At 40.5% G+C, this 16,434-nt stretch overlaps 1 protein-coding gene across 2 annotated transcripts; it reads right to left on the bottom strand.

Annotated features, from left to right (window-relative positions):
• Nucleotides 1-267: 267 nt before the first annotated feature.
• On the bottom strand, nt 268-15,735 carry ikbke (inhibitor of nuclear factor kappa B kinase subunit epsilon). 2 transcript variants are annotated; one of them, XR_004501643.2, is made up of 21 exons: nt 15,596-15,735; nt 15,068-15,167; nt 14,674-14,811; nt 12,196-12,325; nt 11,931-12,112; nt 10,523-10,683; nt 10,113-10,223; nt 9,815-9,994; nt 8,426-8,622; nt 8,044-8,102; nt 7,826-7,917; nt 7,580-7,681; nt 7,215-7,272; nt 3,416-3,528; nt 3,250-3,330; nt 3,122-3,161; nt 2,921-3,022; nt 2,021-2,117; nt 1,722-1,813; nt 1,557-1,628; nt 268-1,459 (listed from the first exon to the last, which is right to left on the bottom strand). XR_004501643.2 is itself a non-coding variant. In XM_033625870.2 (21 exons), the coding sequence occupies exons 2-21, from the start codon at nt 15,164-15,166 to the stop codon at nt 1,396-1,398; spliced, it is 2,166 nt and encodes a 721-aa protein (XP_033481761.1). In that variant the 5' UTR covers nt 15,167; nt 15,596-15,735; the 3' UTR covers nt 268-1,395. The 2 variants fall into 2 exon arrangements, 1 of the variants encoding a protein (XP_033481761.1); XM_033625870.2 differs by having other exon boundaries at nt 3,254-3,330.
• Nucleotides 15,736-16,434: the final 699 nt, after the last annotated feature.

Consider the following 16,434-nt stretch of genomic DNA (forward strand, 5'->3'; position numbering starts at 1 on the left):
ACGCAGACTGAGTGAGAAACTTTCAATTTCATTCTCTGTGCTTTGCAGTGTCACAACAACTCGGCTTGTTTTCTACTTTGTTTGAGACCTTTCATCGTCAAAGCGTGGTTACACCTACCCACATCTAACTTAATGTTAAAGTAATTTGAGTACAGACTGAATGTGACAGTGTTCTGTTGTCACACAGTCATGACAAACTGACTTTTCAGAACATGGTGATTCATCCTCACAGAGGTATGAAGCAGCTGTAGATATACAAGAGGGGACATGAAATGGTTTTTACTTTTACTTTTCTATCTTTGTTACTACTTCCACTGAGATAATCTTTCAATCATTTCACAAGACAAAACACATGAGACTAAAAACATGGCAAAATAGTCTTTAAGTAGGACAAAAGTATAATTGTCAATGTCCTCTGACCTTGTGTATCACCTGAGATCCCTTTATAAACAAATAAACCCAGGGATTTCCCCACCACGTGAACCACACTGGCTGGCTAATGTCATTTCATAGCGTTAATTTGCCGTACGGTGTACTTCAGCTAAAAAGGAGACATTGTGGTTAGCACTGGGTTTCCCTGATTTTGTTTCTTCTCTTTTACAGTAAAAACCTACGATAAAATACAAAAAAATAACTTATCATTCACGTTAAACATCAACAGGAGGAGAGACAAATGTCACTTCAAAGCAACAGTGCTGTGTGCATGGAGAAGTTGACAATCAATGATGTAATCAATCACCATTCATTCACTGAATTTACAATGATATTCTTGAAGTAAACCTAGAGATCAAGTCACATGAAAGCATTTGAATGATCAACCATTATGGGGAAAAGACAGCAGAGGTCTCCAGCCTTCGACAAACACAGACAGAAGACACGCAGACATACACAGACGGAGAGATATAGTGTCAGTCTGGTTAAATGAATCATTTAAAGTCCTCCAGATTCTGCAGTGCTTCTTCTGTGGGACAAAGAGGAAACAACTCTCGAGCAGCTGACTTGGCATTCATTTTGCTTTTTCCTGATGGTCCATCACTGTGGCAGCCTATTAGAAATACAATAACACTAAAGGCATTAATGAGGTTTGTATTGAGCTGCTGAACTCAGTTGCCAGCCACACACACACACACACCACACACAGATATACACACTGAGTAAAAATCCATCAGTGACGTTCCCTCCTCCTCTCTGTACATCTTATCTCTAAATTGAGATCCACATTTTATTGATTGTCTTCAGCTGCTTCCTCTTCATACAGCACAGGCTGCAGCCGGTCCTTGAAAGAAGATCCAGCATATTGTCCGTAACTGTTCATGAGTGGCAGCTAAAAGTAGGTGCTTCACATAGAGTTTGTGTGTGTATTTGTGAGTAAGATGCAAAGATGCTACAGTTTTTTCACAGTGTAGAAGGTCTGGCCAAGCTCGGCTCCAGAGGTGCTGCAGAGTTCACTGTTCCCAAACTATAAGACAAAACAATTACAGTCAACATCATACGTTCTCACCTACGGTATGTGAGGTGTACGTTTTGACTAATAAAGGAAGTTGGTCTCAACTAACCTCTCAATAACGCTGTTGTTACACTGTAGTTCCCTCACCAACATCTCCATTTCCTCCTTCAGATGGTGCATCCTGGAACAAAGGAAGATATGTTATCAGGGCAACTGGACAACTGTCTGTATCTTGCATGCACACACACACACACACACACACACAAAGACACACCTAGAGACCATCTGGTCCTTGTCCCTGGGTGCGATTCCAAACTCTTGTCCCACTTGCTTGGACTGTAGATTGATAAGCATAATGTCCAGAGCCTGAGGAGGACAGATGAGACATTACACCACTGAGATGCTGAGTGAGTGGCATCACTAAGTAATATTCCCAAATCTAAAAAAAAAAAACACTCATAAAATATCACATTACTTTCTTATCAGTGAACATGTCTTTGTGCACACTGCTATGTTATGTCTGATCTGAGTTGCAGAGACAGATTTGCAACATGGAAAAAGTGAGATGTTGACCTTATTTTGCTGCTGCTCAGTCATCTCCAGGTCTGCCAGTAAGCCTATGGAAAAAGACCTGAAGTCCTGCAGGCGGGTCTGCATCTCCAGTAAAACACTGCACACACATCAGAGAAATGGAAATGAAAAAATGTTATACTAAAATGTTAGTCAGGGTTCCCCCATCTTCAAAACACCAAATTCAAGGATTTTTCAAGGACTTTCTAGGCCAAATTCCCTCACATTCAAGTTATTAATTACCTTTTTCAAACCTAAACAATACTTGAACCATAATCAACTTTCTTAAGCTCACATGTTAATGAAGGCTTTAAGTTACCAAATCTTCACCGCTACCTTGGAGAATTGGTGGGAACGTAACATAATTATGTTTGTATTAGAAGCATTTGGTTGCATGTATCTACACACACACAGTCGAACCTGAAAACTCTCCTGCACCACTGCTGTTTACACATTGCACTGTTCTTATTAGGTATATTTGAAATGAGGATTATCTATTCATGTAATCAGTTAAATAGCAGCTCTACTGTATGTTTCCACAGAAACAAAATAAGTGACAAAAAAACAAACAAGAAGAACAAATACTCTTTTTTCTAGATTTAGATCAGGTCACACCTCTCACATCATTATGCACAAATGTAAAGTGTAACACAATTTTAGTGCTTCAATATCACTTGCTAAACAAGTGTGAAGTGATGATTACTAATGTAGACTACTATTTTAATCTGTTTGAGAGGGACTGTTTAATAGCAATGTCCTACTGTCCTGTGTTAATCTCCTACATATAAGCTTCCATCATCTCATCTGTGTGAGCGGCTGTCAAACAAACAGTTACTGTAAATAGTCATTGTGGTCTGGATAACACAGCTGAGGTGAATCTGCTGTGTTTGGAGCAGCTCTGACCTGCTCCAAGTCCTCGTCGAGGCCAAAAGCTCTTTGTATCTCTGCACACAGTCCTCTCTAAGGAGAGATTTCACTCGCTTAATGTGGGACGACAGGTGGATTCTGGGACAAGAGAAAGACAGGCAGATTACAGGAGCGCTCAGAATAACATCCTTCACAGGCTGGGTGAGCAGGACAGCAGCTGTGTGGACACATACTCACTTCTCAAATTTGTGGATTTGCTCGTCGTTGTATGCCAGCTCTGTGGTGAAAATAAGAAAAGAGTAAGATATTTTACTATGTACAAAAACAGCTATAAAAATCCAGCATATACCAACAAGGAAACATACATACTGCCAGTTTGTCTGTCTTTACGATAATGCTGATGAATTGCTGTTATCTTCTTCAGCAGCATCTCCATCTTCTGACAGCTATGGGAGGAAAGAGGTCAGAGTTCAAACACCATAAACCCATGAGGCCACCTTGATGTTTTGAACCCCTGCCTGCCTGGAGTACCTCTTGTCATTGGCCAGTGTCTCTGATAACTTAGCCTGTTCAATCTGCAGATGGTCCAGTCGGTTCTGAAACTCTTTGATTCCAGCGGCATAAATAGGCAAGTGCTGGTTGACCTGTAGAGAGAGCAGCCACAGACTCTGTTAGCTGAATCAATAGATCACAAATCTGCCACAAAATAAATAGTTCACAGTCTATAATCCTGGATTAATTTACATTTACAGCATTTCAAATTAAGTGAATTGAGTCTAGCAATGCTGCACCTCTGTCAGTTTAGTCTTTTGGTGATATTGATGGTGCAATGTCTAATTCAAATAATAATCTAAAAGATTTTAATTTAAGTTAAAGCTGCAATCAGCGATGAATGGGATCTCGCACCTTCACACACATCGGGTGTACTGGTGGGACACCAGCTAATGTAGCTGTTCATTTCAACTTAAGTTGGGTACTGCATGCAGGGGTGAGATGGTATTTCCTGTGTAGAGTGTGGGTGATTGAGTGCTCTATTGCACATATGGTAGCACTTCAGGTGTCCACCATGTGGCGCTGGAGAACACACCGAATATAGGCCATGTTGTTGTATATCAATTGTAGACCACACCATTTCAATTTTATGTCAATCAAATGATTGCCAGACAAGGCTTATTTCCTATTGCCAGTAGGTGGCGCAGTGACTATGACACCTATTTAGCATGTTTCTTCTGACGTGAAGTTTGGGGCAGATTGGACAAGGTACGGTGGGGTTAAAAACCACTTCCTGTTTGATGGCAAAACATGGAAATTTAACCCTATGGGCCCTAGGTGTTTTTGGGGTATTTTTACTGCCTTTACTTTTAAGCTCATATCACAGTCATTATAAAGGCTACATACACATGCTATATCTTGTTTTTTTCAGGACAATCTGGGCTAACCAGATTTGCCATCATTACATGTCCTTCTATGTGCCTGTATTTTATATTAATTTTTATATCAATGAAAAAAACTAATCCGTGTTACTAAATTCTTACATTTTTACATGTATCTCAGCATAGCAAGTTGGAAGAAGACATATTCTGCCATATATGAAGAGGGGAGACTCTCTGGAATCTGGCAATATAAGAACCATGATGGTGGGACATTCTGTCACTTCACAGCTGTCCAAAACATATGGTTTGTGCCAGGCAGACATGATTGCCAGTATTTTTCATTATTGCAAGAAATTCCACTCATTCACAAGTCAAAAATGTGTTTTATCTGAAAGAAACATGCAATATTTACATCTAAAATCATAGAAAAATAGTCAACCAAGTGCAATGATGTCCTCCAAGATAATATTTGCCACTTTGTTTGCAGTAAACAAAGTCTGTTGTTGTTTTTCAGTTTCAGTTATATATTGGGGGGCATTTTGGGCATTGGGGGGCAATGTATATGGTGACTACGGCCCTGTCAGCATGCATAAATAGGCTACAGTTGTCTGGGTGCGCAAAGGTGAAGTGGCTGGTCTTGTCATACAAAGTTTGATGAAGTGTCAACTGGACAATATGGAGATATTTGCATCTTGAAAGCCGGACTACAAATGTGGATAGACAGGGAGAAACACACGCAAGCCTAAGACGTGGTAAGATACGATATTCCGATATTATAATGGACTGTGAAGAAATCCGTCAGGTTTTTATTTTGTAGACAATTGATCTGGATTTATAGCGTGATGGGATGACAGCACAATGATGTGTGTGGTATCACTGGAAAGCTCTAGCCCTGCGCTTTCATGTGATATGTGTGGCATTTCTGTGCGAGCCTGCATTCGCGAGTAATCTATCCAAGAGTAATGTGTGTGCAAAGCTGTATGAAAGCTCTGTTATTCATGATTTTAGTGTAACTTTATCATTTTTTTTCGCCTTGAAGACATTGGACTACCGACAAGTGATTGGTCTTATCGGAAAGCTACAATTTCGCTGTTTCACGTGATATGGCTTCTCGCTATGACGCACGGTCGCGGAGAAAATCAATAGAGAAGAACAGGTGTGAATTTGGACACACTATGCGTCGTTTGGGCCCATAGGGTTAATGTCTTGCTACGGTCACATGGTTTGACGAAAACTTAAGCCTTCAACAACTTTTCATGTCAAAAGTCTTTAGATGGTACAGACAAAATTTGAAGTCAATCAGATTAAATCTCCAGGTGGAGTTTAAAAGTATGACCCCTGTAAATGACCAAAAATGGACAAAAATTGCACAGTAAATTCAAAATGGCTGACTTCCTGTTAAGTTTAGGGTATGAATCCAAGAAACTTTTTGTACGTGTGGACATCATACATGAGTACACTAAATTTCGCACATGTAGGTGAAACGTACAGTAAGGGTAAGTAGGGGGACTTCATTGAGTTTTTGTAGGGGCACAACTGAGCCACTTTTTTTACACCCAAGCATGAGACCCATAAAGTATAAAATTTTCATATTAACTTATTCACCAGTTCTGGTGTGTATGCAAAGTTTGGTGAGTTTTCAAGCACCTATAGTGGAAATGTGATTAATTTGAGGGAAAAATAATAATTCCTTCAGTTTCAATAGGGTCCTCACACCTGGTGCTCGGGCCCGAATAAATGGACCCGCACTTGTATAGCGTCTTTCTAGTCTTCCAACCACTCGAAGCACTTTTTACAATATGAGTCACATTCACCCATTCATGCACACATTCATACACTGGTGGCTAAGGCTACCATACAAGGTGCCACCTGCTACTCAGGTTTTATCACACTCACACATCGATGGAACAGCCATCATGAGCTGAGGTTCAGTATCTTGCTCAAGGATACTTCAACATGTGGACTGGAGGAGCCTGGGATCAAACTTAACGGGTTACTGTCATAACCCTTTTATCTCGCCAGCTGCAGGGCTCATCATACAAGCTGATAAAAATGAATTCATCAACCTGGTTTTCAGCCTTACACCTCTTCCTAACATATAGCAAACTCTGGCGGATGGAGCGTGAAAATTTGTCCAGATATACTACAAGTGACAACAACATTCAGGGAGCCTAATGAGTGAGCCTTGTTGTTGCTCTAAAAACAGGTTGGAGGTGAGTAAAGCTTTGCCAAAATACACAGGGCATAAAGTTTTTCAAACAAGCGACACTTTGCTTAGCATGTTTGCTGGTGCAGGTTAGGACATCTTCACTGGGAAAAGATGAAACAATTTGATGTTTGCCTATCCAGTTAGGAGGCGGTGTAAGTCTGCCAACAAACACATTGCAATTACTGCTTATTGCCCCAAGTGTTGCCAAAGAGAAAGAAAGAAAGAGAGTTCTTTGATATTTTTTTGAGGACTTCCAAGAACTCTTGAGTAAAAATACAAAAAAAGAGAGACCTCTTAGGGCACCCTGGTTGCATAAAACACAAAATTTTGCAAAGTGGTGGTTTGAATCTCACATTTAATGACTATCAAACCTCATTAAGTTCGAGTATTGACTAAAATGTGTCTGTTTTTACTACAACTTTCTCAAGTATTGTTTTGGTATTGGTAATGGAATGATAAAATACCCAGTCCCACTTTCAACAGTTTCATTTGTTTTAATTTATCCCAGTAAATAATATATCAGCAGGGCTGGTACCTGCCAAGAGCTGGCCATCAAAATAGATTAAAAGTGTGCAACACCTTTGCTGCATGTTGTTCCTTTTCTCATCACTCTCGATCTGCAATTCTACACCATATACTCATTGATGAATGAATACTGGCACAAAAATATGGAGGGAAGCCAAATCCCAACACCATTTCCATCAGCCTCATCAGTCAAGCTGTAATACTCCTTCCTGACGGCACTCACCAGATCCAGTTTTTGCCTGCTGTCAGCTGGACCTGGGTTTTCTGAAGCGTAATGGTTTCTAAGAAAAATAAAGATACAACAGATATGGGAGGAAAAAATAAATAGCTGAATTATTACAATATAAAACACGTGTCAGCAAATTTCATCTCTCAGAAACAACCTATGCTGTTAGCAGTTAACAACAGTAAGCCAAAACGACATCACACGCAGTCAAAAATTCAACGTGAAAAAGCAAGTGCAGCTCCACTTGCTGTGTATCATAATGCATGTCATACAAATACATATTTGTGCATTTCAACAGCCCAATTGTGGGACCACATAATAATCCCTTTATTTATCTCAAAGTGTGTGTTGACAAAACTCACAGTCTGCTAGTCCTGAGTACAACCGTGAGGCAAGACTGCAGTCTAAAGGTGATCATCGTGATACTGTGCACTGCTTCTTCGCACTCCCTCCGCAACCTCATCCTGCGGGACAATAAAAGTGTGAGAGAGGAGAAGAGATTGATGACGATAATTACCTAGAATCAGTGCATAACCTTGGAGGTACATCGCTCAGTGCAGTATAACAAATAATCATTGTTTTAGCGTATGTGTGTGTGTTGGTCTCACATGTAGCTGTAGTATCCTTGCAGCAGCAGCTCTCGGTGTGTGTGCAGCAACTGTACTATCCTCAGATACTGGTGGACTACTCCCACTATTACCTGCAGAGAAGAGGGGGATTAAAGGAGATAATAAATAATAGGTGGGATGCTTAAAATACATAACATTTAAATACTGAACATAATGTTAGGCATGGGAGGCAAAGAAAATCAGCAGAGCAGCAGTACCTTGGAGAAGTTGTAGTCTACCATAACATCAAACCTGGATGGGATGACTGGTGTCTCTGCTACAGAGGAAAGAAAAACATACACTTAAATATGCGTACATGACTTATGGGAACAGTGTGTAAATGTGTGTGTGCTTGGGCATTAATATTTGTTGCATAATGCACTCATCTTCTGTATCCTTTCCTCACATCTGGGACTAGCATTCAGATTAATATTATGAAACAAAATCTGCATAAAACAGCTGAGTAGGTGTGATGCTGGGATACACCTCCTATCAAAACTCTTTCATATCTCCCTTGGGGAATATCACGGAATAAAAAAGAGGGAAGCCTGAGACTTCACAGGAACATATCAAACGTGTGCGTGTCTTTGATTGTCTTACGTTCTCTAAAGGGCAGGTTGGTATTTGCTTCAGGCTCGTAGCTGAGCAGAATGAGGGGCTGGGCAGGTGAAGTACGGGGGAGGTTGACCACCTTCATGCTGCCCTCCAGAGGGAGGTCATGACCCAGGTAGAGCAGATGTTGCAGCTGGACTCCTATACCAGTCTGAGATGCCACTTCCTCAAAGAATATTGACACCCTGAGAGGATTGAGGGGAGAGAGAAAGGGTTCCACTCTTATTTAGAGATCATTTTCCAGGACATTTTTAAAAATTCAGGTCTGATTCTGCTCCCTATCAATGTTTTAAGATCAGGGTCAGTGCTCTTGGTCACCGCTATAATTGTGATTCTGCAGGGACATCCATAATGCGCAGCGTAGATGTAATGGCCTTTAGTTTGCAATGTTTGAAGAGATATTGAAAGACTGCTCACATTTTCAATGTGCAACGGTGCGTGGAAAAAACACAGTACCCACTGGTAACTGTAATTACATAAAACTACAAACATATCGTGCCCCATTATCTAATTGTACTTTTTTAAAACTAAGATTAATCAATAAGGTCACATGATACATTTGACTGCCTCTACAGTCTATCAGACTTTGCTAACAACATTATCAAAGTCTGTTTAAGCCTGGTGGGCATAATTCAGGTTACAATCCAAACTGAGTTGTAGAAATGTTTGGTGTTTTTTTTTTTTTTTCATTCAAAACTAATTCCTGATTTACAACAATAAATAACTAAATTATCTGCAGCCATGAATCAGCTCACGTCAAAACATGTGCCTCTTCTTTGAAGGAGTATTATGCCCATAACTCTGTAGCTGCTTCACATTTTTAGCTGGTGGAATCATCAACTAATGACTCATGTCATCAATAACTTCCGTAACCTTTGACCAAACTAGCAACATCCCACCTGACACTTCCTCATTTGCATGGATACACTTTGTTCTAAAACCCCGCCTACTCTTGTACCATGCCATCAGGTACACAAAAACACCAAATGAACAGGGAAAGCATATTTAAAGGTCAAGAAAATTCATCTTGCATAATCTCTGTGCAGCCATTAAAATAAAACCATTGTCCCTCCTTTCATTATGTGGCTCCAATTACAAAATTTAGGTCAGTACAAATACAGATAAAATTCTACAGTTTTCAAAATTCTAATTTTGGAAGATAAAACATGACATGAGCAAGTTGCAGCATCCTTGTCATCTGTCCTTCAGGTTTTACTGACTCTTTAAGTGTGTCACTCCTGCAGAATGAACTAGAAATCTAGTCTGACAATTACAAACAAATGCATTTTACTTTAGGCAGTCATGTTTTAAATCCTTCCTGCTTCGTTTTAGTCTGCTCAGAATAACGTGTGTGACGATATACCCGTGCAGACTTACGTGTTGTAGTGGTGTATGTAGATGCAATGCGCCATGGCCTGTTGCAGAGAGAAGAGGTGAACTGGCTGCCTCTGCAGTATGTCTGTGGTGGCCGTGAAGAACTGGTCAAAACCCCAACACCTCTCCTGGTCAGCCTCCAGTATACCTGCCAGTACTGGAACCAGCAGCACCCTCAGACCCCTACAGTCAGAGAGGGGGCAGAATGGGAGAGAAATATATGGAGACAATCGAGGAAGAGTTAGCATCATGTACTCTCATTAAAGAGTCACTGAGATACATGTTCAAATGCTCTACATACTGTGAGAGCTGGCAGCTGTGAGGTAGGTGGTAGCTCCACTCTATAGGCCCATCCTCCACCCGCTGTATTCCAGCTATTGCCCCCATAGGCTTTTCTGTGGTTATTTTGAACCTACACAACAAAACACACAAGTCAGGCTGATGGATCATTGATGGATGTTCATGTTCTGGCGGATACCCCAGGATTCCTGAAGAAACAGCATTCATGATTCCATGGTGATATGCTTTCCAGTATGTATCATGGCTGGTGTTAATGGAGCTTAAAAGAGGCATTTTGAGATCTAATGCAAAAATAATTAAAACTGGTATAATTACTTCATTAGCTATGGTTGAAGGACTTTAAAACTCAGTGTTGCTAACAGAAATGTCTGGTCTGTGATTAACCCTCTCACACCTAATTTATTAACTTACATGGTGGGCTTGTTCCTGCGTGGTCCCCCGAACGGTGCGAAGGGAAGACTCCCGGCGGCAGCGTGGTAAAACGTCACACCAATACTCCACAGGTCCACATTCACACCGTAGGACTTGTGATGAGGCTTACGCAACACAGCGCGTTCATACATGTCTGGGTGCTACACAAACACACACACAAACACACACACACACACAAACATATGCAGAGTAAGAAGAGAGGACACAAGCAAGACATGTTTATCCCCAGGTCTCTGTCTTTTTATCAGGGAACATCATGTTAAATTCAGTCGTACAGAAATGTTTACAGTGAAGTTGTTTTCGTGAATAGCCCCATTTGTCCACTAGAGGGCCATCCAGTCTTGATAATACAAACTGCTTCCAGGTATCAAGCTCTAAGCTCCACAGGGCCTGTCTCACAAAGTCATTTCAATGCAATCACTAACGCTGGTAGGATAATTTTTACATCTGGTGGCGTTTATAACAAAACCACCAATCACATACAGCACATAGAAATTCAGATCAGAGTTTAGATGATCAGCGATCCTCATGGGGAAATGGGCCTGTGTAGCAGTCATGGTAATATGATTTAGTATGAAAGACTGGTTATAGACTGTAAGCAAACAACCAGGGTGCAAATGAAAGCACCTGAATGAATGGGAATAGTATGGAGTATACTGATTGCACCTTTGACTGTAAAATAAAATGGGTACTGTTAAAAAATGTATTACACATAGTATTGCATATGCTTTCTTTTCTAAAGAACAAGCTACTATTACAACAATGAAAAGAAATGCTGTTTCTGCTTCCAAGCCTCGAGAACGTGAAGGGAAACTGACCTGATAGAGGAGGTTACAAAATGTGCAATAATCTTAAAACTGTCAATCTAAAGGATGCACTGAGCATACTTTTTTTATTGATACAATATTATTTCATCAATTTCTTCTATTTTACTTTGATGTCTTTATTTATCCAGGGCATTGGGTGAGCCTTAATACACTTTTCAGCAATGTCCCCATCCACTGAGGCAGTAAAAAGATTTTCTGCTCATAACGTCCCCTTGTGTTCTTTAAGGCGGCAGTAATGGAATATAAATGTGACAGGCTATGTTAAGAGTGCCTGCAGGCTAACCTGTAGTAAAGATGATATCTCTGTGCACACCACACGGTGGAGACAAATCTCTATAAGACAACTGCTCAGACATCAAAGTGGTTGGAAATGTCATTTCCACCAGTGGGTTTTATGGGTGTCTGTTTTGTTGTGTATTACCTTCACCAAGTGGGTTATGCTATCAGACTCGTTTCTTGTTCAGCTGTCAGGAAATATCAAAAAGTAATTTCTGACTGCATATCCCCTGGTTGCACAAAACCCAGGCTTATTAAGTTTATTCATGGGACTGTTATCTTACCAGATACTCTTCAGTTCCGTAGATAGACACAAACTTCTCATCATCTTCCAGCTCTCTTGCTGCCCCAAAGTCAGTCAGCTTATAAACAGACTTGCCGTCCTCCCCGACCTGCCGCATGATGTTGCCTGGCTTAATGTCCCGGTGCACCACTCCATTTTCGCGCAGGTGGTTCATCCCTTGCACTGAAGAGAAGAAAGCAAGAAAACTTCAGTTTAGGTATATGAGATTGTTGGGGAAATACCAAGATATACACCCACCTACCCACCTACACACTGCAAGACTGTGAGGAACTCTGTTTCAGGCAGGCCGAAGGCATTTTCTGGCTCCTCTAGCAGGCTGAGCAGACTTCCCCCTGAACAATACTCCATCACCAGTACCTTCTGTTTAGATGGGAGCTAGAGGGAGACATTTTATTTTATTATTTGTTTATTTCGCACCATTGCACAAGACAATAGGAAAAAACAAAAAATGGCCATCACAAAATAAAGGTGCTGAGCAGAGGCAAGAGATCCAGATGGGCCTATACGGGGCCTCAGCTCCTTAAATACAGTACATCACCAATTCAACACAAGAGCCTAAAGCAAAGTGAACATAAAAAACATCAAAAAAAATTCATAACATTGAATACTGGAATTTGGTATGAAAAAAATATGGAAAACAGCAGGAAAATAATCAACCTTTTCAATACAGTTAAACATAAAAATACATGTCTGATACACATTAATATAAAAAATTGATAACATCTTAAGTTGCCTAAAAAGAGGAGCAGATGGTTCAGAGTGAGTAGAAGTAGTGGCAAGCCTTATGAATTTCTTTTGCAACAAAAAAAGTTTGTGAAGAGAAGTAGGAAATGTACTGGCCCATATAATATTACAATAAGATAAATATGGGTATATTAAACTGTAATACAATGTCAGAAGACTGGAGCGATTCACTAAAGAAGAAATCATTCTAATTATGCCATAAGACTTTATACTTTTTTGCACACAAGCCCAATATGGCTTTTCCATGTAAGGCCTTCATAAACAATAACACCTAAAAATTTGGCATGAGAGACCTGTTTAATTTCAATGTCACTGATAAATAATTTAGAGTCTTGTTTTGAATAATTTTTGTTTTTTTTGTCTGAAAATCATATAATTGGATTTGTTGATATTTAAGGAAAGCCTATTCATCTGAAATTATCTCGAGGTTTGTGCAAGTATAGTATTTGCATCTTTAATCAGGGAACCGAAGTCAGAATGTGAAAAACTATATTTGTCATTAGCGAAAATAATGGGCAGTGCGGTATCAAACTGTACAGCAAAATCATTTATAAAAATCAAAAACAGAAGAGGCCCAAGAATTGAACCTTGTGGTACACCACGAGAAACCACAGTTCTATTGGAATTCATACCCTCTATACAAACATATTGCTGCCGGTTGCTGAGATAATCTCTAAGCCAATGGATAACAACATCCTGAAAACCATAACGAACAAGTTTGGATATTAGGATACTATGATCAACTGTATCAAAGGCTTTCAATAAATCCAGAAAAATGCCAATTGCAAACTTATCGTCATTTAATGCTTCATAAATTTTGTGAGCAAGTTGAAGGAGAGCCATATAGGTCGAGTGATTTTTACGAAATCCATATTGGTGCTTATACAGGATGTTGTTGTCATTAAGATGTTTCAACACTCTTGCATAGACCAACTTCTCCAAAACCTTGGAGAAGCAGGGTAAAATTGATATAGGACGGTAATTATTGAAGAGACAAGGATCACCTTCTTTGAAAAGCAGAAGTACCTTAGCTACTTTCAAGTCATTCGGGACTACACCAGTTTTCAAAGAGACAGCAAGTACATGTGTTAACGGCATACATGTGTTAACACATTAGGAGGTGAGCTGCAACTCCTTCAACTCTGTAAACATTATGATGTGGAAGAATTCAATGATAGATGCTAGAAAACATATAACTCAGAGAGGGAAGGGAATGGGGTGGCTTTGCCTCAGGAGGTAAAGTGGGTCATCCACTAGTCGGAAGATTGGTGGTGTGATCTGTGATGGAACTCCTCCAGCTTGAGCAGGATACTGAACCCCATATGGCGTGTGTGTGTGTTAAAGAAAAAGAACTGAGAAGCAGGTGGCACCCTGTGTGGTAGCCTCGGCCATCAGCGTATGAGTGTGTGTGTGTGAATATGACTCATAGTGTAAAAAGTGCTTTGAGTGGTCGGAAGAATAGAACGGCGATGTACAAGTGCAGTCCATTTACCATTTCAATTACCAAGTGACTGAGAATGTATGTGTTAATGTATTAAGAAAGCTATCTTTCCATTGTCCCAAGGGACAGAGTGTTTGCTGTCAGGGCCCCGAGGAAATCAGGTCAGCCGAGTCAGTGATCTCTTTAAGTTCCTTCTTAAAATATACTTTTATCGGAGCGCCTTCCCTGAATTTACTTGAGTTTTAAGTTTATTTAGACTGTCTTTTATTTCTTCAGTCTTTATACACTTAAGTGTTTTTATCAGTTCTTTTAAAAGTTGTTGTTTTTATGTCTTGATTGTGTTAATTATTGATATGTGACGCACTTGTTATCATTATTATTATTGTTTAACAGTGTAGGACCAAGTGTAGAAATGCTTTCCTATTCCATGTTCCAAATGAATTTGAAATAAAGCTGCAGCTCTGTTTTACACAGTGATACATATCCCACCACATGGCTGGAGTTTCCCTTGTCTTCCCTGCTCTCATGGTGGCCTTACCTCTTCCACAGCATACAGCCTGACAATATTGCTGTGGTTGAGCTTCCTCAGCATCTCAAACTCTCTCATCTGGACCTCATGGGGGCGGTTGTAGCTCACTGTGTTGAACACCTTGACGGCTACCAGCTCACCCGACCTCTGCACATGCACAAACACACACATTCACATCAGCTAACAAGTCACACAGCACCATGTCAGAACATCAAAGCCAGCACACATCAGCACTGCAGCCACAACCTTTTCTTATCACACTTCCTGGTGTTGCTTTTCAGCCAGTGAGTAGGCTGAAGCATCTGCGATAAATGGCAAGAGTGATGTGAATAAGCTGCTCAGTGGAAAAAACAACAACTTGACAGTGTGTTATGATGATAAGAATCATCCACAGGCTGACTACCTTGTTGCGAGCCTTGTAGACACTGGCAGTGGCCCCTTGACCGAGGACATCTTGTAAAGACCACAGGTAGTTTGTTGTGCTGGCTGTAATACCTGACATGCTGGGGGGGGGACAGAGACAATAATTAGACAGAGAATTAGAAAAACATTGACAGAGACAAGTCCTCTTTGTCCTTAAAAACAAGACACATTAGATAGGAAATAAACAATAAAGTAGCCACATATTAGCTGTTAGGTAACGTTAGGTAAGTACGGTACAATAGACAAACTTTAAGTTACCATAGGGAGTAAAGCTAAATTTGTTATGTCATAGAGATGTCAACAGTTGACCTACATAGTTGGCTAGGTGTGCTCTGGTTACTTTTATTTAGCATTACTTTAATTTAACAGACAGACAGCAAGTTAACGGCGTACTGTAATAAAACAATTTATTACTAACAACTATTTATGTTAGTTAACCACTTTAGTAAGCTTTTAGCGAGTCCGTGTCACTAACTGAAAAGTTAAGTTAGCCGTACTGTTAGCTTACCTGAGCTGCTGCTGCAGTTAGCCGGACTCTGGTGAATCCGTCCTGACAGCTGTGCCTCGACCGGTTCTCCCACTACACAGCTGGTTTTCCCGTGGAATATGGCGTCACAATAAACGTCTGTCTTGTCAGTTACAGCTCAAACTGCTCCGGAGCATTACGGTAAGTCAAACTTACTTGAAAGCAAAATACGCCCACACGAGCCAAGTCTTCCGTAGCGAGCGAAAGCAGCTGCACACAGAGCTGGGCAGGTACGGTGCAGGCAGGCAGAACAGCTTCCCTATGTTTTCGTCTTACGTGTAGCCAAAGAGTTAATGAGTTTCAATAATAGTAGCAGCCGGCAGCAAGGCATTGCCGTGACTGTTTTAGGAAGTGTGGACTTCACAGTCTATACTCATAAATGATGGCGGAAATAACAGCGAAGTGCAATCTTGACAGTTTTCACTCTGTCTGAACTTCCGCCTGTGTCTCAGTGTATATGAGAGCAGGCTACACTGATGGCACACAGCCCTACATCACATTACACTGAGGCAGAGAAATATTGCATATATTCTGTTCCTAGTTTCGATTTGAGTTAAGTTTTATCCCGGAGAAGAGGCCCCTGGGGTCCCTGAGGCCCCTGAGGTCCCTGTGGGTGCTCAGACCCATGCTGGGAACCTCTATGTCAAAGAGTAACTACAGCTGAATCTCCACCCTACTATTCCCAATCCCTTTGTGCAATAACTGCTGTGTTTGACTATTTTTCATCATATATCTACTACTAATCATATATCTTAAAAATATAGATATGAATGTGTGTGTGTGTGTGTGTGTGTGACCATGTGAAGGATGTGATCAGCAAG

This window comes from Epinephelus lanceolatus, chromosome 1, assembly GCF_041903045.1.
Source record: "Epinephelus lanceolatus isolate andai-2023 chromosome 1, ASM4190304v1, whole genome shotgun sequence".
Taxonomy (NCBI): Eukaryota; Metazoa; Chordata; class Actinopteri; order Perciformes; family Serranidae; genus Epinephelus; species Epinephelus lanceolatus.